The 17,174-nt window shown below is 43.0% G+C and overlaps 1 protein-coding gene across 2 annotated transcripts in view; it reads left to right on the top strand.

Moving 5' to 3' along the window:
* Lmtk2 (lemur tyrosine kinase 2) overlaps positions 1-17,174 on the top strand; it is a 94,685-nt gene that overhangs the window by 36,046 nt on the left and 41,465 nt on the right. Inside the window, exons 4-6 of one of the 2 annotated variants that reach the window (XM_076923631.1) lie at positions 7,756-7,829; positions 11,441-11,559; positions 12,155-12,242. In XM_076923631.1, coding sequence (XP_076779746.1) covers positions 7,756-7,829; positions 11,441-11,559; positions 12,155-12,242 — 281 coding nt within the window. The remainder of the gene's footprint in view (positions 1-7,755; positions 7,830-11,440; positions 11,560-12,154; positions 12,243-17,174) is intronic. The other variant, XM_076923632.1, reaches the window with a different exon arrangement.

Raw genomic sequence — 17,174 nt, forward strand, 5'->3', positions numbered from 1 at the left:
GGTCCCTGAGTAGTTTGTGGAGAGTGAGAAGGGACCCAGGCTCTCCCAGGCCCCTCACTGTCAGCACAGCTAGAGAAGGGAGCTTCCAGTGATCACATCTGAGTGTTGAAGTCCTTTATCTTCACCCGCAGGCCAGCTTCTAGTAGCTTATCCTTAGGCAGTGCAGACAGAAGTGTTACTGGGGGTTGCTGAGTTACAGGAAATACTGACAGAGGGCTCTTGTGTGTTTTGTAAGGGAACTATGTCTGATTGTAAGAGATCCTTTGAAGTGTGAAAGTGTGGTCACAAGCAAGTTTAGAAGCTCTACCCTCCTTTTCCCTTTGGGGTGGGGGTGGGGATATGTGTGTGTGTGTGTGTGTGTGTGTGTGTGTGTGTGTACTTGTTAAAAAATTTTTTGGTGGGGACAGACATCTAATGATTTAGCTATGGCTGGTCTGGACGTCACTGTGTAGGCCAGGCTGGCCTGGAACTTGAAGAGATCAGCCTGCCTCTGCCTCCTGAGTGCTGGAATTAAAGCGCACACCACCACAAGTGGCCATGTAAACACAAAATACATACTCTTGGTCCTGAAATCAAAGCACAGAAAAGTATTTGTAATGAAATGTTCTTCTTTGTTTCTTATATATTTTTTCAGAAGTTTTTACTTTTTCAGGGGTTGGGGAGTAGGTAACAAGATCTCACTATGTAGCTCAGGCTGGTCTCTAGCTTGTGGTCCTTCTGCCTTAACCTTCTACATGCTGGGATTCTAGGCATGTGACACCATAACTAGCTTCTCTAGAATTTCTTTTTTTTTTTTTTTGAGACAGGGTTTCTCTGTGTAGCCCTGGCTGTCCTGGAACTCAACTCTGTAGACCAGGCTGTCCTGGAACTCAGAAATCCACCTGCCTCTGCCTCCCAAGTGCTGGGATTAAAGGCGTGCGCCACCACCGCCCGGCTTCTCTAGAATTTCTTAATACAAAACCTAGAATCCCACTTTACAATCTAAAGATTTTGTTTCCTTTTTAGAAGGCTATTTTTGTAGAGCAGTTTTAGGTTCTTATTAGCAAATTGGGGAGTTGCAGTGGTTTCTGGCTTAGCCCTTTTTGTATAATCCTGCCTTCTTTATTCAGTTATCATAATATACTGCTTGGTATTGTGCCCTGTCAGAGTGTGTGAGTGCACGCACACATGTGCTCAATGCACAGATCTATACATGTATGGGGCAGAGGAGAATGTCAAGTGTCATGCTGTATCAGTCTTTACTTATTCCCTTGAGCCGGTCTCTTAGTGAAGCTGGAGAGGAGCTGACACCAGCAAACCCTACTATTCCTGTTGTTCTTGTCTCTGCAGCACTAGACTCTGTAAGTGCTGGGATTTGGAGTCAAGTCGCCATGCTTGTGCAGCAAGTGCTCTCACTGACTCAGCCATGTCCCCCGGCCCACACTGTACAGCTTACAGACTTGCCCATTGGATTGGTTGCTTTCTGGTTACTCTGACAAAGTAGCTGACAAAGGCAGTTTAAGAAAAGAAGGGTTATTTGGGATCACAGTTTGAGGGTTTAGTCCTTTATGGTAGGAAGGCATAGATAGCATCAGGAGATGGCAGCTGGTCACGTGTCATCCCAAGTCAGAAAGCGGAGTGATGAATACTGGTACTCAGCTCACTGTTTGCTTTTAATTCAGTCAAGGATCCAGCCCATATTCAGGGTGCGTTTTCTCTCTTCAGCTAAACTGTTTTGGAAATGCAGTTGTAGACATACCTAGATATGTGTCTCCTAGGTGATTCCAAAGCCAGTCAGTTTGACAGCAAAGATTAGCCGTCACACCAGTATGCACTGAAGATCTTTCCTTATCAATAAAGACATGTAGTTGATTCTTGATCATCGGGTCATTGCACTTGCATTTGTATACTCAGCATAGCTTATCTGACCAGTCAGTCTCCAGTTGGTAGATATTTTTATTGTTTTTATTCTACAACTATTTTTAAAAAAAAAGTAAAGCTCTGCATGGCCAGAGAGATGGCTCAGTGGTTAAGAACACTTGCTGCTCTTGCAGAGGACCTGAGTTTGGTTCCTGGCACCTAGATGTCAGGGGGACATCTGATATGATAGTTACGGCCTCTGAGGCCGACTCCCATACACTCATGATTAAGCACTAAATAAAGCAGGTGGCAGGCAACATGGTTCAGTGTGTAAAGGTACTTGATGGACAGACAACCTGAGCTCAGCTCTCGGAACCAACATGGTAGAAGGAAAGAGTGGACTCATTGTCCTCTGGCCTCTCTGTGCTTACTGTGGTATGCACAAACCTCCCACTCACTCCCACAATAAGCAGGTAAACAAATGAAAATTTAAACTAGGAATTTGTAGAAGTGACCCAATATCTGTGCTTACACTTTTGATGGGTGTTGCTGGCTTACTCTTCTTCAAGAGTTGTACAGTTTATATGTCAGCTAGTCAGACAGGTATTTGTATGCTATTGCTTATGAAGCCAAGGTGGTATGAATTGATATTACGTTGTTATAAACTTAGAATGTTAATTATAATCTCCATGGTAGTTGCTAAAATAAAATACAATGAAGGATGTCAAAGTGTTTCACTAAAAATCTACACATAGAGGAAAAGGATTTTAACGAACATGGTTTATTTTCATTAATTGATGTAAACATTTAGAGCTTGTTGTTTTGGGTTTTTAGTGGGGATGAGTGTGTGTGTGTGTCTGTCTGTCTGTCCGTCCCCTTATTCCTGTCTCTGCCTCCCCGCTTGGGATTACAGGTACACATTGCTACACCTTACTTATCTAGATGTTGGGGATCTGAACTCAGTTCTTCATGCTTGAGTAGCAGGCACTTTGACCGCTTTAACCATCTTTCTAGATACTACATTTAGTTTTTTAAGACAGGGTGTCAGGAAGTCTGGGCTGGCCTTGTACTCTTGGTCCTTCTATCTCTTAGTGCCATCCTGACTTTAATAAAAGGCTCTCTTGAATTTAATAAAGGACAATAGCCTCCCTCCCCCTTTAAGAAATCAGGATATATCTAGTATCTAGACATCTTGTGTCTTAAGGACTTGCTATCAGAATTTCACTTTAAAATTTTCATGGGCTAGAGAGATAGTTCAGGAGTTAAGAGCACTGGCTGCTCTTTTGGTTCCCAGCACCCACATGGTGGGTCACAACCATCTGTAACTCTTGTTCCAGGATCTCTACTTCGCTCTTCTAGCCTTTGTGGGTACCATGCATGCATATGGTGTACATATGTAGGCAAAACACTTATACACATCAAATAAATCTTTAAAAATTAAAACTATTCATTATGGTGACAGCTTCTTTTGTGGTGCTGATTGAAACCAGAGTTCATGTAGTAGGCAAGTGCTTTTATCTTTGAACCACGCCCATAGCCTTTTTTTTTTTTTTTCAAGGCTTTTGCTTCGAAGTTAAGCCTGTGGGAGTACAGGTCTGGTCTCAGGTCTGGTCTGGTCTTGGTAGCTCTCTGGATCCTTTCATTTTCATTCATTCTCTGGTACTGCTAGAGCTTTGTGGGTCTGGTGTGTAGGCTTTCTGCTCTCTTTTGTTAGCTAATGAGTCTGCTCTGTCCCAGTGCCACCGTTTCCACTATAATAGCCTAACTGGAGCATGTGATTTGCTCAGACTGACTGGTATTACACTCAGTAGGCTTTTTTTTTTTTTTTTCTCATTCTCTAAAGTTTCCTTTGACACATTAATTTTTTTTAACTTCCATAAAATCCCATTTATTTATTTTTCCCCTTCCACTGTGTGTGCATTTGTTTCTTTTTTTAAAAAAAATAAATATTTACTTATTTATTTTACGTATATGAATACACTGTGGCTGTCTTCAGACACACCAGAAGAGGGCATCAGATCACATTACAGATGGTTGTGAGCCACCATGTGGTTGTTGGGAATTGAACTCAGGACCTCTGGAAGAGCAGTCAGTGCTCTTAACTGCTGAGCCATCTCTCCAGCCCCCAAAGTAATGCTTTGTTTGTTTGTTAGTTTTGAGACAGGGTTTCTCCGTGTAGCCTTGGCTGTTCTGGAAGTCACTCTGTAGACCAGGCTGACCTCGAACTCATAAAAATCCACCTGCCTCTACTAGGATTAAATGTGTGGGCCATCATTACCCGGCTTGTTTCTTAAAAACCATTGCCAGATCCAAGATCTGGAACATTTAACCTCCCTGCCTCTTCTGTAAATGCAGCTCTCAGATCTGAGCTCTACTTTAAAAGATTTATTTATTTTTTAAGTGTATGTGTGTGTACCATAGGTGTGCCTGCTGATCTCTGCAGTCAGACGAGGATGTCATTCCTCAGGAACTAGAGTTACAAATGGTTGTGAGCTGCCATGCTGGTGCTGGGAACTGAACCTGAATCCTCAGGGAAGCTCAGCTTTGTTGATTGACTTCCACCTCCATTCTTCCCACTCCTTTTCTCCCATTTTATTTGTGCGTGCATGCGTGTGTGGGTGTGTACACGTGTGCGAGTGTGTATGTGCGTGCGCGTGCATGCTCATGTGCATGCAGGGAGAGAGAAGCATGTATGTGCATGTTACACGTCAGAGGACAACTTGTGGGAGTTGGTTCACTCAGGCAGGTTCTGGGCATTGTTAGCAGGCACCTTTCCCCACTAAGTCATTATTCTGGCCTTTCTAATCTGTTTTTAGTTAATTTTTTACACAATATAGGTTAAGGCGGTTTTTTGTTTGTTTGTTTGTTTGTTTGTTTGTTTGTTTGTTGCTGTTACTGTTTTTTAAGCTATAGTCTCATGTAGCCTTTCAACAATTCTTGAACTATTGGTGATCCTGGTTCCACCTTTCTCCCAAGTGCTAGGATCACAAGTGTGTGCCACCATGTCTGATTTTATGGGGTAGGAACCTGAGACTTTGAGCACTCCAAGCCAAGCCTTGAGCCGACTTAGGTATGTTCCCAACCCAAGGATAAGATTTTAGTTTAATTCTTTTCCCATGTGGTTACTCAGCTGCCCCATGAGCAGTGTCTGAAGACCCTGGTTCCCGTTGAATTGTATTGGCACCCTAAAACTTTTGTTTTCAAGATTCTGTTATTTTTAGTTATGTATGTTGAGTGTTTTCCTATGAGCTTGCGTATGTGCACTCCATGGGTGCCTGCTGCCCATGGAATTCAGAAGATGCTGGATTCCCTGGAACTAGAGTTAAGGACTGTCATCTCTGTAACAGTGAGTGCTCTTAACTGGGAGTAATCTTGCTTACCAATTTAAAATATTAATTAATTCTTTTAAATATTAATTAATTAATATTTTAAATTGGTATGTGTGTGCATACCTGTTTGTCTGGATGTGTTTCATGTAGGTGCAGATATCCACAGAGGCCATCAGAAGCTTCTAGAATTGGAGTTACAGGCAGTTAGAAGGGAAGCCTTCCTGTATGTGTGCTGGGAACCAAACCTGTGTGAGTCCTTAGGAAGAGTAGTAAGTGCTCTTAACCACAGAGCCATCTCTGCAGCCCAGTCATGGCACTGAAATCACATTTATATATTTGTTTTCTTTTTATATGTATATGTGTGTGTATGTATGTGTGTATATATGTGTGGCATGATGCATATGTGGAGATCCAAGGACAGCTTGTGGGAATTTGTTCATTGCTTCTACCATGTGGGTTCTGGGAATTGATCTTTTGATTATTAGGTTTGGCAAATAGGTACCTTTATCCAGTGAGCCATCTTGTCAACTTGGACATCTATTTTTTAAAAAAACATTTACCACATTTGTTTGGATTGCTTTTTAAATCTTAACATGTAATATTTTTTTGAAAAAATTTATCTATTTTATTTTTAGTTATGTATACGTGTGTGTTTGGATATGATTATGTGCATGTGAGTGTCGGTGCCAGTGGAGGACTGAGGAATCAGATCCCCTAGAGCTAGAGTTCAGACTGAAGACACTCGTGTAGGTGCTGGGAGTAGAACCCATGTCCTCTGGAGGAGCAGCAAACACTCTTAGCCACTGAGCTATCTCTCCAGCCCCTTTCTTTGTTTTTGAGTTTGTTTGTTTGATGTGATTACAATGAAGATTGCAATGAACATCCTACATTTACAATAACTGAGCTTAAATTAATGGCAGCTTCAGTGTACAACTTAAAGTTGTTACAGATTGGACTGGGAAGGTAGCTCAGTGGGTAGATTGCTTGCCCAGCATTTGTGAGCATCCAAATCAACCCCCATCACCTCGTAAAACCACAAAACTGAGTTGTCATGCATGCCTATAAGCTCAGCATTGCAGAGATAGAGAAAGAGGAATGAAAATGAAGCCAAGGGAATCCTTGGCTACAGAGTTGAAGGCCAGCCTAGGGTACATCAGAGTGCCTTAAAAGCAAATAAAATTTGTCACAAATTTGTTACATCTTTATACATTGTATGGCAGTTACCATAGATTTATAACTTTGAAAGCATTCATATTTTAAATCACATAGGAAATAAAGAAGAGGAACTGTGTTTCAGTAATACAGTGATAGTGGTTTGTACTTAACTCTTAGGTTGTGCTTGTGGGGATGTATATTCTTCATACAGTTCTGAGTTGTCTGTCCTTCCATCTCATACCCAGGGGAATAAATAAATGTCCTTTAGCATTTATTTCAGGGCAGGCATATTGGCAGCAAACTCCAGCATTGCTTATCTGAGAGGTCTTCATTTTTGAAATGTGATTTTGCCAGATATAGCATTCTTGGTTGGAAGGTCTTCTTCTCCCAGCATTTTATCCTGGGAGCCCACTGCCTTCTGGCTTCCGTTTCTGATGACTAACTGGTCTTACTTTTATTTAGGGTCCTCTGTATACAGTGAGTCAGCTCTGCCCTCCCAGGATCTCTGGCTCTCCAGTGTGACTGTTAGGGTCTTGTGTGTTCTCAGTCTGATGATACTTGCAGTTTACTGAAATTTTGGATATGGAGATGCATATCCTGTAGCCATAGCAGCCATTTTTTCCCTCCCTCCCTCCCTCCCTCCCTCCCTCCCTCCCTCCCTCCCTCTGCCCCCCCCCTTTCTCTTTCTCTTTCTGCCTCTCTCTCCCATCCCTCCCTTCCTCCCTGCCTTCCTTTCTTTCTTTTTCCCCTTTCTTCTCTTTTTTGCCTATATTGGTCCACTTGATAGTGTCCCTGTGACAAAGGAAACAAAACCAACAGTATAAGATATTAAAGTAAGATATTAAAACCATATAATTAGCATTTAAACTTGGAACTCTGCCATTACTTTGAAAGAGATGCTTATGGGTTTGTGTTCCCTTTTCATAGCACAAATACGAAACTATGTCAGTATTTTTACTTTATAGGTTATGTATTTGGCATATAGTTTAAATATTTATTTTCATTATTTGTGTGCATGTGTGTTCGCTCACCACTTGTGTGCCTGCCCCCACTTGTATGGGAGTACCACAGAGGCCAGAAGAGAGCATTGTATCCCCTGGAAATGGAACTGCACACGGTTGTGAGCAACTTGATGTGGGTGCTGGGATTGAATCTGGGTCCTCCGGAGAGCAGTACACCCTCTTAAGCACTGAGCCATCTCTCCAGTCCTTGTTTATTTTACTTTAGTTAAATACTTGTGTTGTTGTTGTTATTGCTGTTGTTTTGAGACAGAATTTATCATCTCTCAGTGGAGAGGCAGAGTTTATCAAGCTGACCTCAAGCTCATGATTCTCCTGCCTTAGTCTTCCCAAGTCTGGGAAACCTGACCCCCTGACTATTGCTGTCCTCCCTAGATGCTTACATTTTTAATGTTCTCTCTTCTTTCTCCCAGAAGGTTTGAAGTCTCAAGTTGCCCGCCACAGTCTAAACTACATACAGGAGATTGGGAATGGCTGGTTTGGAAAGGTAAAGTGGCCTTTACTCTTTTCCCTTCTTGATTATAAAGTTTATGTTTTAAGGCTAACTATGAATGGGACTTGTGATGCTGTATAGTGTTAGTACAACTTTCTCATTACCCCTTGTGACTGTGAGGTGGTGTGAGCTCAGCTGTGCTGGGCACATCACTTTCTAGGAGGTTGTCTTATTTTGTTTAGGCTGCTATACTAAATTAACATAAACTATGTAGCTTTAAGCAGCAAAAATTTATTTCTTGTAGCTCTGGAGACTACCAGTTGGATGGGTGACTGGTAAAGGTCTATAGATGACACTTTTGGTCATTTTCTCGTATGGCAGGATGGACGTAGATGAATGCTTTCTGAGATCTCTTATCTGTTTTGTTTTTGTTTGTTTGTTTGTTTGTTTGTTTTTTGAGGCAGAGTTTCTCTGTGTAGCCATGGCTATTCTGGAACTCACAGTATAGACCAGGCTAGCCTCAAACTCATAAAGATTTGCCTGCCTCTGCCTCCCAAGTGCTGGGATTAAAGGAGTGCCCTGTTGGTTCTTGTGTTGGGGTTTTTGTTGTTATGGTGGTTTTATTTTTTTTTAAAGAGATGGCCAGGCAGGGATTGTGTGGATTGAGACTCCTTTTATCGGCCAGGTTGCCCTGTACTCCTAGGCTCAGTGACCCTTCTGCTTCATTTTTCAAGTAGCTGGGGCTGCATATGTACATTATTGTGACTGGCTTGGAGCCCTTTTAAAAGTTCTGAAGGCCCCGCCTCCTGACGTGTACCATGGTGGTTAGTTGTCAGCATGTAATGAATGATGGGGGAATACAAACATTTACAGTTACATTTTAGCAGAAATCTTTCCAAATTTTTTTTTGTGATCATTAGCTTAAAAACTAGTAAGGAAAGGCATGGATATTTTGGAAGCCTTTTATCTTCTTCAAGTTTAATTATTTATTTTCTTCTGTCTCTCCTTTCCCCTCTCTCTCTTCCCCTTATAGCACTTAAACTAGTTTAGGTTGGAAATACTAACATTGAGTACATCCAAAGGCTTTGACCTTGAGTTCTTCGGGAGGTTAAGCCATATCCTATTCAAAGGATCTGTCTGGCAGTTTCATTGCAGAATGCTAAGATGAAAGCAGAGGAATTGGTTGGAGCTTGTGCAAGCATCGGTCCATGTACAAGTAACCGTGTGGGGTGACCGTGTGCTCTTACTGCAGAAGACTGCTCCCACTGAACACTCCTTAGCTGTCCATCATTCTGTCTCTAGGGCTGAAGCATCGTGATCTTTCCCCTTTTTATATACTATATATATATACTATATATATATATATATATATATATATATATATATATATATATATAATATATTTTTAGACAGAGTCTTGCTATGTGTCTGACCTCCCTATCTTTCTATCTCAGCTTCCCAAGTGCTAGCATAAGAAGGGGTGAACCTCGACACGTTTTATTTTGTAGTGTAAGAAGCAGCTTCAGCCTGTTTCTGTATCAGGGTGCAGGAGAGAAGGGAGCAGTTGTGAGAACAAAGTCCTGGTAAGCAAGGAGTCAGGGGCCATAGCACATTTGAAAATTTGGTCTTAGAAGCAGAGGCAGTATCTTTCTTGCATTGAAGCAGAAGCAGATGGTCAGTGTCAGATGCACCCATGGGTGTTATCTCACTGGAGAGCCAGTTCTCTCCAGAAGGGAACAGAAAGTGTGGAAGCTTGAATAGAAGGTGTGAGAACCGCTGGGGAAAGTGGGCCAGCTTAGGGGTTGGTGCTCAGAGGTTTGGAATGTAAGGTATTTATCAGAAAGGTCTAGATCAGTAGTTGCTGGGATTGTAGGAAAGATGTTTACAGGTGAGATGAAAGAGTGCAAAGCTCTGAGGTTGGAGGAGTGTTCTGCCAGTAAGAGTGCTTGCTGCATAAGCAGGAGGACCAGAGAGTCAATTCATAGCATGCTGTAACATGGCAGACATGGTCAATATACACTTGTAACCCCAGCACCAAATGGGGAGGGTCTTGCTGGCTGCCAGCCTACCTGAAAAATGCTAGCTCTAGGTTCACGGATAGATGGTGCCTTGAAGAAGTAAGCTGGAGAGCCTAGTGAAGGCCCTCCCAGCTTCTGCCCCTCCACAGGCGCGTGCAGTCCATACACTCCACACACATAGTGCAGTCTCATAAATGTACACATTTTTTAAAGAAATCCATTGGTTTGGCTCAGCAGATAAGATTGCTTGGCATTGAACCCAATGATCTGTGTTTAGTTTTTGGAACCTTCAGGGTACGAGAAAGCTGACTACCACAGGTTGTTCCCCTACCTTTAAAGTGCTGTGATATGCATGCCTATGTATGTGCATATGTGTACGTGTGTTTCCCCTCCCCTCCCCCCCCCCCCACACACACTCACACTCTACACACAACACACATACACAAAATAATAAATCTTAAAAAGCATGAGGTGGTCAAGGCTGTCTGGTGTGTGCAGACACTGCATACCAAGAATGTTAGTAGCAGTGGTAGAGAAGCTGAGTCAGGTAGATGCAGTAGGCCACCACTCTTCCTCCATTTGGAGAATTGGTGCTTATTATATACATACAGGCTGGTTAATTAGAGCAATGACTATGATTTTGTTAATACTCAGAATTTATTATTCTCTTCACTGTTCTGCCCTTAGACACCTGGTAAATACATTTTGCTGAGGTTTTTATTCTTATCTTTTGTATTAAAATTAGTCTACCTTATACCTTATACCAATATCGAAACGATCTGTGTGTGTGCTGTGTACAAGGGTTTGAACTCAGGTCCTCATGCTTTACCACCCAAGTCTTCTCACTGTTTAACAAATGTTTCAAAAGGAAATCATTCAATTCTGTTCATTTCCTAGTTAAGTCATCCTTTATTTTGCTTTAGTGCAAGGAGAACTGTGTTTGGAAATGCTTTTGCACTGTCCTATATTTAACTGTTTCCTTGAAGCAAGTTCTTAGGACATAGCTCATCTCATCTTTTGACCTCAGGGGAGGGGTGCTCTTCTGTGTGTTTTGCTGAAGTTTTGGAATCAGTCAGAAAGGCCTGACGTCATCAGCACACCATGGATCTTTCCGTTTCTGTGTGATTGCATGTTGGCTGTTTTCGTGAAGTGCCCTTGAGGAGCACTTGAGATATTTGAATGGAACTCACAGATCTCTCTGCTGTTGTATCATGGTTCTTTTCCATGAAGAAATTTCCAAGTAAGTAGAAAAGATAGAGAACATAAATGTTTTACTATCCAGTGAATTTTTAAAAGTTTTTTTTATTACAGTCCTTCCTCCATTTCTTCATTTCTTCCTCTTCAATCCCTCTTCCTTTCCTTTCTTTATCCCCCCCTTCCCATTATTTCAACAGGATGTCTCTGTATAGCCCAGGCTAGCCTTTTGTGACCTCTGTGCCTTTCTATCCCAGCTCCATAGTGTGGGGTTCTATTCATACTCTTTCCTACCCATGGAAGTGTGAGAGTTTCCTCAGCTCTGATTTGGCCTGCAGAGTAGCAGTCTGGCTAGCTGTTACTAGTTTTCTTTCCCTCTGTTTCCTACTAAATGCAACATGCTTCTCCATCATTTTGAAAGAAGTGACAAGGAAAACCGATGTTTGCTTCTAGGTCCTCCTGGGAGAGACTTACACAGGCACCAGTGTCGCAAGAGTCATAGTGAAGGAGTTAAAAGTCAGTGCAAGCCCGAAGGAACAAGGTGCTTTCCTGAAAAGTGGGGAGCCTTACTAGTAAGTATGCTTTTGTGTGTGTGTTCTGCGTACAGTCCTTGGTTCTGGAAATTAAAGCAGAAAGCTACTTTGGGACTTCTGCCAGAAAACCATTCCCATTAGACCCAAAGTGGCCTCATGTCAGTTAAGAACTCAGCTTGAATAAGAAAAGACAATAGCACTGAGGTGACAAAGATACTAGAGCTATCTGTCAAGGATTTTAAACCAGCCATCACAGACACTTCACTGAGCATGTGCAGCACACTTGATAGATACGATAGGGAAAATACAGGGTTCTGTGGAAAGTCCCAAATAATCTATTAAAAAAAATCTAGGACAGATAAGCCCAGCAAGGTTGCAAGATACAAGATCAATGTGCAATAGTCCCTTTGGGCAAGGAGTGTAGTTCAGTAGAGAGTGCTTGCCTAGTGTGCAGGAGGCCCTGGGAAAGCACCTCATTTTGTAGTCCTTGCTGGCCCTGAACTCTGCCTCCTTGAAGAGTGCTGCAATTTAAAGATTTGGCCACCATCCCCGGCTGTGATGTGACCCTGTCAGTTTGCTGTGCTCTTATGGAGACAGTCGTGATGGACAGCACTGTGACTTTTATTTTTACCAGCATTCTCCAGCATCCGAATGTCCTCCAGTGTGTCGGGCAGTATGTGGAAGCCATTCCCTACCTTCTGGTGTTTGAGTTCTGCGACCTGGTAAGTTTTAGTAGAGATTCAAGCTGAAGTGTTGGAGGGTTATTTGCAAGTGTTTTTGACAGACATGGTGGATTGGTGCTGGCTTTAATGGCTGCCTATTGGAAAACTTTGTGACATGTTAACTGATTCATTTCCTCTGTTACTTTTCAAGTGTTCACTGTACCCAGACCCCAAGCTGATCTGTTTAATATTTCTGTGTTGAGTCTTACAGAGCCCTGGTTTACATCTGTTGTTGTTTTGTTTGTTTGAGACACAGTTTTTCTGTAGCACTTGCTGCTTGGAACTCTCTCTGTAGATGAGACTGGCCTTGAACTCACAGAGATCCGCTTGGCTCTGATTTAGCTTTTAAATCTTGTCAGTCTTGTCTACGTGATGGAAAGAAGTCTAGTGGAGTTTGGGGATATACTAGGTAGCACACACATGGGTGAGGTAGAGCATGGGTGCACCTGCCCTTCCCAAGACCCCAGGCTCTTCACACCAACCAGGCATTTTGAAATGTTTTTTCTCCTGCAAAGGTAACTCATGAAAACTTTAAGCAACAGAATATCACTAACCATTCAGATGATTGTTTTTGTGTTTTGCCTTTGTATGTGTGTATATGTGTATGCCTGTTGGTATATGTTGGGCACACATGTGCAGGTGCATGTGGAGGCCTGAGGTGATGCCAGTTGTCTTCCTTACTCCTTGAGGCAGGGTCTTTTGCTGAGTCCAGAGCTCTCACAGTGAGGTAATCTAGCTGGCTGTCTTGCCCCAGAGATTTGCTGTCTCCACCTTCCACACACTACAGTTACAGGCAGGCTGCCACGTCCACTCAGTATTTATGTGGGTAATGGGGATCCAAACTCGTCCTCACACTTGATCCTCAAACCTGTCTCCCCAGCCCCTTTCTGATTTTGAAAATGGTGGATGTGTACATTTATATTGTTAAATTAGATAAGCAGGAGTCGAAGGTCACAGTGAGCCTGAGGTCAACTGAGCTGCCAGAGGCTGTCTCACAAAAGGTATTTATGTTCTTCTTCTAAGCGTGTGGCCTATGAGGAGTGATAGTTGGAAAGATTTTCCTTCATGGAGGTATAGGAATACTTTTAATAACAATTTCTATGTGAATTTTTGGAAAAAAAAAATCTTTTCTCCAGTGCAGAATATTTCACATTTTAAGCCTGCTTCTAGCACATAATAATTTTTATTTCCCCAAAACAGTGGTAAGAATATAATTGAATTTGCTAAATTTTAATTGGTTTCCCTGCATTGTCTCCTTTTTCAGAACGTTAAAACTTCCTTGGCTGTGTTCAGAGAAGTAGTAGGAGTGCCCCAAATAAATCCCCAGTTCTCTGGGATAGCATTGTGGTGCTGAAAAAGGAAGAAGGCCACATTGTACATTCAGCATTGTTAACTCCTGTCCTTTAGACACTTCTCTCTTTGGTAGAGGTGCTTAAGTCTGAAGCACAGTCAGTCAGTACGTTTGGTAGTGGCCTTAGTTGGACCCCATCCTAGTTTGACCCTAGATCCCTGTGGTTTGGCTTGTAGCAGCAAGGACAATTCACCTGCATACCGTTGAGTGTTGAGTCAGTGCACAGCTGTCTGGGTTGCAGTTGTCTTTTTGTTTGTTTTGTCTCTGTAAATGGTGGCACATGCACGCACACACACATTCCCATACACACACACAAGCACCAGCAGGTATTCTGACATTATTTCATGTGTGTTTTATGGCCTTTTGGGTTAGTCTATATCTTTGTTCAACTCTATAGTTCTTCTTTTGGGCAGGTGTAACCCATTCATTCTTCTCTTCTTTAAGTCTCTCGCAGATAGTCCTTGTTAATGCTTGCTAACCTGCAGTTCTAATCCAGGTCATTCGTCCAGTACAGTTGTCCTAGTTACTTTACTATTTGGAAATTTCTTTCTACCTTCCTTTAGATTATTCTTTTTCTACCCCACCTCCGAACTTTATACTATGTAAATGGCTGGTTTGCTTTTGTTTATAGATGTCTTTCCACCACATGTATGTCTAGTGCCCACAGAGGGCCAGAAGAGAGCATATATCCCCTGGAACTGGAATTATCAATGTCTGTGATCCTCAGTGGGTGCTGGGGAAGGAGCTCAAGTCCTTTTTTTGTTTGTTTGTTTGTTTGTTTGTTTGTTTTGTTTTTCAAGACAGGGTTTCTCTGTGTAGTCCTGGCTGTCCTGGAACTCACTCTGTAGACCAGGCTGGCCTCGAACTCAGAAATCCGCCTGCCTCTGCCTCCCAAGTGCTGGGATTAAAGGCGTGCGCCACCACCGCCCGGCTGGAGCTCAAGTCCTTAAAGGGCAGGGAGTGCCTTAACTTCTGAGCCATCTCTCCAGCCCCTTCTTTTGGATTTTTGATTGATCTTGCTTCAGTTTCCCCTATCAGTTTGAATTTAGCTTCCATTTCTTCTAGCTGTGTGTGACTAACAAGACTGGTGAGTTGAGAGCCAGTAAAGAACACCTGACCTGCATTCTAGAGGTCAGGCCCACTCATCAGAAGCCTCCTTCTCCAGGGCTCAGGAAATGGTTTAGTAGGTAAAAGAGTTTGCTGTAGGCACATGAAGAACCAAGGCGAAGCTATGCAAGAGATCTTGTCTCAAACAAGCTGGAAGGCAGGAGCTGACACCTAAGGAAAGCTCCATCATCCCTTGGAGTGGTTAGTCCCACACCTGTTAAGGCTGTTAAGTTATGGTGTCCAACTTCCCATTAGGGTAAAAGCCACATTTGTCCCTGTGGGCCAGCTTTGGGCTCACTCTTCTGAGCCTAGAAAACTTCACAGGTTGATTCTTCAGCAGAAAAGACTGGGCCCTCCCTGGATCCTGAGGTCTGGCTACCCTAAGCTCAGTTCATGCAGAGACTGCACTGTAGGAGAAATCAGGTGGCTTCAGCCTAGGGAGCTAAAAATGGTGCCCACCTGCACAGACTACAGGGACGTCCCCTGGGGCCACCAGGCCTCCTCAGGTGTACATGGAGCCTCTTTCTGGAACTATATGGCCTTCCTGGAAACAGGCCATTCTTTGAGGAGGAAAGTAATCCAAAGGCAGGAGCCACCCTCTGGTCCCAAACCTGCTCCTAAGTCACTGCAGCTACAAAGGGCTGTCTGTCTCTATCTGCTCTTAGGGCACAAGCCCTGGAAGGAGGACACCCGTGCTCATCTGCCCAGACAAGTGAGAATGGTTTTGCACTCAATCCATATACAGTTACCAGCCTGACTTTGGAACACTTGGAACTCTTCTGAAAGCATGTGACAACTCTGCTGTGACCAGTTTATAATGCTTGGCGGTAGGCATACTTGAGACACAATTTGAGAGATGACTACAGGGTTTTCTGTAACTTGCCATAGTGTATTCACAAGGCTTTCTTGGGATTCCAAGGCAGTGAAAGGGTTTCAGTGGAGGATTGCTCATCTAAGAAAAGTGTACTGAATGTATGTGGAACCCTGAGAGCTGTGCTCAGCATGCAGGGAATTGCGAGATGCTAGGCCTGCCCTGCCCAGTGTGCCTGCAGCTCTCTGCGCGCATGCGTGTGGTATGTGTTTGGGGTTATGCACATGTTACAGCACAAGTGGAAATTGGAGGACAACTTTCAGGAGTTGATGCTAGCCTTCCACCATGGAGTTCCAAGAATCAAACTCAGACCCTCGGGCTTGGTGTCAAGCACCTTTACCCAATAAGCCATCTTGTCAGTTCCACTTTTTCCCCTTCAATGTTTGCTATACTAGGGATGCAAGCAGCGATCTTGAACATGCTAGGCAAAAGATCTGCCACTGAGCCACACCCCAGAGCAGTGTAGAAATTCAGACTAGGATCCTAAGGGAAGCCTGGCCTAGAAGTGAAATTCACAGAGTGAATAGCCACATTAAGTGTGCTTCACAGTGATGCAGAGCCTCTGCTAGAAGTAAAGTCAGTAGCACTTACCTACATGGTGGACCTTCCAGGAAGAAAACTCAGATGGGATTGGGACCATCCAGGGTGTTTCCTAGAGTCACTTGGGTGTTTGTCCTGTAGCTAGTGGCACTGTTGTGAGGATGATTGTGGCCTTCCTGGAGGAAGTTGGCCATTAGAGGTGGGCTTTGAGAGTAAAAAGCCTGCACCATTCCCAGTGTGCTTTCTCTGCTTGTGCTGTGGTTTGAGACTTGAACCCTCACCTTCTGCCCTCAGCATCTAGTTCCTGCTGCCTGTGTTCTTGGTACTCAGCAGGCTGAGCCAAGAGGCTGCCGACTTCCCCACACAGGGACTTCCAGGCCTGACTGTGTTACAGAGTAAGACTGTGGAAAAAGAAAAAGAAAAATATTTCCCATGGTAGCTCTCTTTGGCTATGTTTTATATACAAAGTAATAAGGTCATAAAATAAATTTATAAGTCCAATAAAAATATGAAATTACAGATTTACTCCTAAGTTCATTATTATTAGTCTATTAATGAAATACTGGCATGGAATGGCCTGGGAATGTGACTGACCTGCCATGAACTTGAGGCACAGCATTTGGAGCTTCTCCAAACATGTTCTCCCTTCTCTTGCCCAGCAGGCATACTGTGTGTCCGGTATTGTTGTGAGGTTTAGGACACAGTAGGGAACAGGTGAAAACCTAGCTGTGTTCACAGCTTGCTTATAGTAGAATAAACAAAGAAAAAGATTGTCTGCAAACAACAGTGTGTTTTGGGGTGGGGGTGGGGTCACAACATGGCTTATGTTTTAAGTGATGAACTTAAAAGGTTATAACTAGGGGTTGGAAAGATTGTTAAACAATTAAGAACACTTGCTGCCTTTTAAGAAGACCAGGGTTTAATTCCCAGCACCCATGACAGCTCACAGCCTCTGTAACTCCATTTCCCTTTTCTGACCTCCACATGCAGTGCACAAACATACATGAAGGCAAAACATGCATTACACATAAAATAATAATATATTTTTTTTTAAAGGCTAGGG

This window comes from Arvicanthis niloticus, chromosome 24 (genome assembly GCF_011762505.2).
Source record: "Arvicanthis niloticus isolate mArvNil1 chromosome 24, mArvNil1.pat.X, whole genome shotgun sequence".
NCBI lineage: Eukaryota > Metazoa > Chordata > Mammalia > Rodentia > Muridae > Arvicanthis > Arvicanthis niloticus.